The following is a 7495-nucleotide window of genomic DNA, read 5'->3' on the forward strand; positions in this document are numbered from 1 at the left end:
CTGGGTGGCTCAGTTGGTTAAGCGACTGCCTTCGGCTCAGGTCATGATCCTGGAGTCCCTGGATCGAGTCCCGCATCGGGCTCCCTGCTCGGCAGGGAGCCTGCTTCTCCCTCTGACCCTCCCCTCTCTCATGTGCTCTCTCTCTCTCATTCTCTCTGTCTCAAATAAATAAATAAAATCTTTAAAAAAAAAAAAAAAAGATAGATGAGGATTGTGGCTTGTTTAGTACTGTATTTTAGAAAGATCATGGGTGGCAAGTGAAGCAAGAGAGACTGGAGCCGAAGCTATTGTTCATGTATTTCTAAGTAGAAATCCAAATCAACTCCACCCAGGGGCATGGTTAGGGTCCTGTTCTGGGGTTTCCAGTTACAGCCTTGACAAGACAAATGGCCCTTCCCAGGCAAGGCACTTTGTGTGGATATATTGCATCCTCCCAAAGGAGAAAGCAGCCTCATGTGGAACATTTCTCCCCCTGCAGGCCTAACTTAGTTGGGAGTAAGAGGGCCAGGAAACCTCTCAGAGGATAACAGGTCCAAGGAACAATAGGAGGTAGTTTCTTATTGGGCAACTTGAGGGTCTGAAGTCCCATTTTCTGGGACAGTCTGCCCATTGGTTTCCACCATCATTTCCTTATATTGACGTTTGAAGAAGCCAACCTGTGGGGGAGGAAGGAAAAGAGAATTAGGAAATCCAGTGGAAGAGAGGAAAAGGGATGGCTGGGGGGAGAGGGATCACCATTTCTGGAATGCCTACTATGTACAAGCACTGCCCTAGAATCTTTAGATACACTGGGTCATTTAGTGAACTGGGTGGAATCACCTTCAGCATGAGAAATCAAGGCCCAGCCTTGAACAGACACTGCCTACAGTCACAGACAGAATCATTGTTGGTGTCAACACCTAATCCAGGCCACTGTTTTTATGTTATAATTTGCCGTGAAGGGAAACATGTAGCAAGGAAGATGAGAGTACAAAAGACAGGAAGAAGAAGAGAGTGGAAAAGACTGGGAGAGCAATTAAAGGAGGCCTGAGAATCAGATAGGAAGGCATGGACATGGGGGACAGTTGGGGACCAGTGATGTCATAGGTGAATGGGGATCTCTCACATGCAGTGACTTAGCAAGAATGTGCACCTATATCCAAGGTGAGCTCTTTCTTACATTATAGAAAGAATGGGATCAGGGCGCCTGGGTGGCTCAGTTGGTTAAGCGACTGCCTTTGGCTAAGGCCATGATCCCGGAGTCCTGGGATCGAGTCCCACATCGGGTTCCCAGCTCAGCAGGGAGTCTGCTTCTCCCTCTGACCCTCTCCCCTCTCATGCTGTTTCTCTCTCACTCTCTAATTAATTAATTAATTAATTAATTAATTAAATAAATCTTTAAAAAATAATAATAAAAAAGAAAGAATGGGATCAAATTGCTGGTGATGTCAAGAGCAGAATGGAAACACTCACCTTGTACAGGATGGCTGTGATGAGAGCCAGCAGCAGCAGCCCTCCCACAGAGCTGCCCACAATAATGGGGATGGGGTTGTAGACCTCATACTTCTCCAGCACCGTCTCCACCTGGAGTGGAGGTGACCTCATCAGAAAGAACCAGAACTCTTGCTACCCCAGATTCTTCCTAGGTTCACCAATTTTAACTCCCTCCCCTCCTTCCCTTTCTCCAAAGGGTGAGACATAGAAACACTCATGGGCTTAGGGATAACTCTTCTGCTGATGGACCTTCATCCTCCCTCCCTCCAGACTTCTGAGCCTCCCACACAACACTGGAGATTTAGGATTAGGAGCCCTCTTATGAGGTTGGCCACTCCTACCACACAGTCACTACCTGAGCTCTCAAGAATGCCTCCTGTCCTGGAAGCTGGGAATACACGGATCTGTTGAATGTGATTTCAGCCACAGTCGTTACCAATACCTTCTTCTGCAATGTCTGCAAGACAGAGGGGCAGAGCTGGGGATTAGCTCTGGGAAGGCTCAGAGTTCAAGTAAAGTCCTGGTTTGAGGGTGGCCACAGACACATCTGTTACCACCTGAATTCAAGGGAGAGACACTGCTGTTGGGCCCACACACCTGGCTGACCCAACCAAAACTGAGGTTGCCCTTCAGAATGAAGTCAAGTTCCTCCTGAATGCCAAAGGAGGGGAGGTCACAGCAGAACCTCAGACAGTCAGCAATGGAGCAGTCCTAGGAACAGAGAAGTAACATTAGGCCATAGAAAGGTGGTTTTAAAGGCAGAAGACAGTATTAAACTGACTGATATGAGAGGAGCAGCCACATTTGAATTCAAAAGGGCTATTCGGCAGACAGCCATCTGAGTGTAATACTGATTCTTGAATTAAATTCCTCTCATGTGTGGCTTAAAGTGGAAATGTCCCAGAGCCCTCCTTACCAGCACAGAATTTTTCTGAATGTGGGTCAGGAAGTCAGACTCTCTGTGCACTATTCTCTCTGAAGAACACTGAATGGAGGGATTCTAGGAAAAGACACAGCAAGCATCTCAGTGGGGCCATCAAGGATTCATGAGGGACAGAGAGAATCCAGGTAAAGGGCATGAGCTGTACACAGTCCTGGAATACCTGGGGGTGGAAGACCTCTAATTCTCTCCACACAGGTACCCCATTCAGCTCCATAGGCACAGATAAGATGATGCTGATAGGCAGGTCCCTCTGTCCCAGGTTGTTCACCTGCACAGAGGGCAGTGAGGGCAAAGACCATGCCAAAACCCACATCCCTCCCTAATTGCTGGCTCCCAGCCCCCTGCCACAGCCCCTGCTCTTGAGTCAGCATCACCTACCTGGTATCTATGCTGAGCCTGGCTGCTTTCCTCCTGGTCTGAGGCTGAGAAGTTGAGGTACTTGGTGGACTGTTCATGGCTGGTGAGAGAAGAGGCATGGATGGATTTGAAGTTCCATGGGGGCCTCCTAAAGAGGTTCTGGCTAGCAGCATGACAGGATAGGTAGTCAGTGGGGCCTTGGGGTAGCCCGCAATGAAGTCTATGGTTGATGTTGGATAATGGGAGTATTTATGGAGCAGGGCTGGGCTTCAAGCTGGGTGTAAGGTTCTTGCAGAAGCTCCCAACAGAGGAAACTGCCCAGGGGACTGGACAGAGACTACAGTGAAAGGGACCCAGAGCTATGCCATTGACTCATTGGAGGCAGGGGCCGGGCCATCCGCTTTCATGGGCACAGAGGATACTGGATATGCATGTGAGACACAGAAGAGCTTTAGAGAGACTTGGGCTGATGCTGTTGACAAATGTGCACTGAACACTACCCCTGTCTGGCCTCCCACAGGCCTTCTCTCCTGTCCTGTTCCCTTGGCTTTTCTGGCACTGGGGCCTAGAGGTGAGGGAAGGTCTAACAGTAGACTGTTGACTGGATCTCAGTGTAACAATTCCTCCTGAGACCTTCTCAGACCCACGTGTGGAGACCCAGTGGCCAGCTTGGCCACTTGAACAGGTGGGTGGTCTCACCTCTGCCCCTTCCTGCTCCACTGCCTAAGTACCTGTCCTTTGCCTGTACAGTCCAAATTCTAGACCACTTTTACTCTGAACTCTCATCCCTCCTCTGTGAGGAACTCCCCCAAAATGCCCCAGACTCATCCTATGGGCCTCTCAGAATGTCCCCACCCACAGAGTCAAATCAGCAGAGCACAGCTTAACTGTAGAGCCACATACATCTAGATGTAGTGTGCCCTGCTTATGGGTCCCCAGTGCACATTCTAGCAAGCAAGCTCAGAGCATGCACCTGGCTGGGCTGCTGAGAGCTCCTGGTGTGGAGGTATGAATTAGAGTGTGAGACTGGGAAGGGAGAGGATGTCCAATGAGTCACAAGGGCAGAACTAGTACAGGGGAATGTACCCAGACTAAGCCACATGGACTTGTTGTACATCATGAGTGTACACATTGCACAAGGGCAGGTTGTTATGTCTGGTTTTGATTATACATAATAATGTCAAATGAATTTATAGAAAGCAACTATAGCCCTGTGCTTAGAACATAGCAAATGCTAGGAAAGTATTTACTGAAAGAGGGTATATGCTCAAATATATGACTTGACTCCTGAATTTTAAACACCTCATCTATTATCCCTCCTGGAATGGCATTTTAAGGTCTTTTTCTTTTATCTAGCTTCTCCCTGATACTTGGCCTCTGCAGCAAGCAGCTCATTTCTACCTATACCTCCCAAAGGGGACTGGGAAAGGAAGAATAGCAGTTCTAAAAGCCCTATAGGGTGAAAATCTGTTTCTTGCAATGAGGAATTGTCTCACCCAAATGCCAAGGGCTCCTTTGAGAATCACTGGCTAAGCTCAATGCTATGGACTCTTCAACATTCAGCTGAAGCCTCCCCTGAAAGGAGTCTCTAGCTGCTCTTGGAAACTCATAATAGCCTCAGGGTACAGAACCACAGAGAGGTCCTTGATGAGATTCTGCCTTGGATCAGGGTAACCTCACTCCCCAACAAAGTTGTAAGAACCTCAAGACAGGAAAATGTCTCATATTTCTCAGGAAACCCAGGACAATCTTGGTGCTTTTAAGAAAGACTTCTAAGAACCATAACCTCAGGGCACCCAAGTTGCTCAGTCGATTAAGTGTCTACCTTCGGCTTGGGTCCTCGGATCGAGCCCCGCATTGGGCTCTCTGCTCAGTGGGGAGCTTGCTTCTCCCTCTCCCTCTGCCTACACTCTGCCTACTTGGGCTCTCTCTCCATGTGTCAAATGAATAAATAAAATATTTTTTAAAAAAGAACCATAATCTCTATTAAATGTATGATGTAATGATGGTATCACAATTATTATTATAGCTAGCCCACAATAAACACTCCATACTTGATTAGTAAGTGTTAGCAGTATCATCTACCAATAGAAAGGGTAGTGATAAAACCTGAATGTCCCAGGTGTTCAACTGCTGCAGGGACTGAAAACCTTGCCTAGACCGATCAGAATGATGGAGAGGTCATGGTATGGTACCTGCTGATCACGGTGTAGATGGCATACTTCACCATGAGCTCCATCTGAAAGGTGCTCTTGCTGGTCCTGGGAGTGTTATTTTCACTGGAGAAAGAGGAGGAGCCTAGTTGGCAAGGACCCCAGAGGAGGAGGCTAGGGGGCAAGGAGGTCTAAATACCCCCAGCTCACCTGCTCACATTAGCTGTCAGAAGCAGCCGGTCTCCCAGCATGGCCTTGGGGGAGACATCAAAGGTGACCAAGAAGGTGACCTGAGGAAGAGGCAGTAATGAAGGAGGTCACCAAGAAGTGAGGTAGGGTGGGGGGAAGGGAGCTGGGGGTGGACAGAAGAAAGGCTGACCTGGGCACCCTCAGGGAGGATGAAGTGGTTGATGCTGCAGCGGGTGCTCTGAATACCCTGGCCCTGGGCTGGGGTGCCATCACAGGTCAGGTGTGGGGAGTGTGGCTGCAGCTGGCTCTAGGCAAGGGCAGATGAAAAAAAGGCAGGTGAGCATTTGTTCACGTTCCGAAGAGACTCCATGAAGTAGTGACAGTTTCCTGGTATCTACCTTAAGATTATGTTTTTTAGGGCGCCTGGGTGGCTTAGTTGGTTAAGCGACTGCCTTCGGCTCAGGTCATGATCCTGGAGTCCCGGGATCGAGTCCCGCATCGGGCTCCCTGCTTGGCGGGGAGTCTGCTTCTCCCTCTGACCCTCCCCCCTTTCATGCTCTCTCTCTCTCTCAGTCTCTCTCTCAAATAAATAAATAAAATCTTTAAAAAAAAAAAAAAAAAGATTATGTTTTTTAAAAAATCCTCAGACCTAAAAAAATAAAATAAAAATCCTTAGACACTATCTGGTAAAACTTCATCCTAGTAGAAATGCCAGATTTATTAGAGTTTACCCCTTTTTTATTTACTGTTCTTTAAAAAAAAAAAAAGCATTTTATTATGGAAATTTTGAAACATACTCAAAAGTAGAGAGAGACTAGGTAAGTCAACACCCCCCCATGTTCCCATCACTCAATTTAAATTACCAACACTTTTCTACTCTTGTTTTATTCAGCTCTTTGCCACTTTTTTTCTGAAAAATTTAAAGCACGTTCTGAATATCACAGCATTTTGTCCAGAAATACCTCAACGTATGCCACCAACAGATAAGGGTATTTTTGTGCATTTCTTTTTTTTTTTAATTTTTTATTTAAATCCAATTTAGTTAGCATATACTGTATTATTAGTTTCAGGGGTAGAATTAGGTCATTCATCAGTTGCATATAACTAACCCAGTGCTCATTACATCAAGTGCCCTCCTTAATGCCAATCACCCAGTTACCCCAACCTCCCCTCTAGCAACCTGTTTGTTTCCTATAGTTAAGAGCCTCTCATGGGAGGGAGACAAACCATAAGAGACTCTTAATCTCAGGAAACAAACTGAGGGTTGCTGGAGTGGAGCGGGTGGGAGGGATGGGGTGGCTAGGTGGTGGACATTGGGGATGGTATGTGCTATGATAAGCACTGTGAATTGTTTAAAACTGTTGAATCACAGACCCATACCTCTGAAACAAATAATCCATTATATGTTAATTTTAAAAAATAAAAATAATAATTATAATTGGGAAAAAAGCAGCCTTTCATGATTTGCTTCGCTCTCTGTTTTCATCTTATTTTATTTTTCCTTTCCTTCCCCCATGTTCATTGGTTTTATTTCTTAAATTCCACATATAAGTGAAATCATATGGTATTTGCCTTTCTCTGACTTATTTTGCTTAGCTTAATACCCTCTAGTTCCATCCACATCATTGCATATGGCAAGATTTCATTCTTTTTGATGGCTGTGTTATATTCCATTATAAATATACCACATCTCCTTTATCCATTCATCTGTCATTGGACATCTGGGCTCTTTCTATATTTTGGCTATTATGGACATTGCTGCTATAAACATTTGGGTGCAGGTGCCCCTTCAGATCACTAGGTTTGTATCCTTTGGATAAATACCTAGCAGTGAAATTGATGGGTCAACTTCTTGAGGAACCTCCATACTGTTTTCCAGAGTAGCTATACCAGTTTGCATTTCCACCAACAGCGAAAGAAGGTTCCCCTTCCTCCACATCCTCACCAACATCAGTTGTTTCCTGACTTGTTAATTTTAGTCAGTGTGCCTGGTGTGAAGTGGTATCTCATTGTGGTTTTGATTTGTATTTCCCTGATCCAAGTGACGTGGAGCATTTTTTCATGTGTCTGTTGGCCATTTGTATGTCTTCTTTGGAGAAATGTCTCTTCATGTCTTCTGCCCATTTCTTGACTGGATTTTTTGTTTCTTGGGTGTTGAGTTTGATAAGTTCTTTATAGATTTTGGATACTAGCCCTTTATCTGATAAGTCATTAATGAAAATCTTCTCCCATTCCATAGGTTGCCTTTTAGTTTTGTTGACACGTGTATTTTTTTTTAAACATACATATTTAACTTTATTACATCATTTTAAGGGGTGCATGGGTGGCTCAGCTGGTTAAGCATTTAACTCTTGTTTTCCACTCAGGTTATGAACTCAGG

The 7495-nt window shown here is 45.7% G+C and overlaps 1 protein-coding gene across 1 annotated transcript; it reads right to left on the reverse strand.

The window, feature by feature from the left end:
* Positions 1-209: 209 nt before the first annotated feature.
* On the reverse strand, positions 210-5448 carry LOC145719617 (integrin alpha-X-like). Its single transcript, XM_081811135.1, has 10 exons — positions 5306-5448; positions 5137-5216; positions 4969-5052; positions 2795-2873; positions 2577-2684; positions 2390-2473; positions 2071-2184; positions 1829-1930; positions 1453-1563; positions 210-656 (listed from the first exon to the last, which is right to left on the reverse strand). The coding sequence occupies exons 2-10, from the start codon at positions 5175-5177 to the stop codon at positions 558-560; spliced, it is 822 nt and encodes a 273-aa protein (XP_081667261.1). The 5' UTR covers positions 5178-5216; positions 5306-5448; the 3' UTR covers positions 210-557.
* Positions 5449-7495: the final 2047 nt, after the last annotated feature.

This window comes from Leptonychotes weddellii, unplaced genomic scaffold, assembly GCF_054177405.1.
Source record: "Leptonychotes weddellii isolate Sample4059 unplaced genomic scaffold, ASM5417740v2 HiC_scaffold_5824, whole genome shotgun sequence".
In the NCBI taxonomy this organism is placed as follows: domain Eukaryota; kingdom Metazoa; phylum Chordata; class Mammalia; order Carnivora; family Phocidae; genus Leptonychotes; species Leptonychotes weddellii.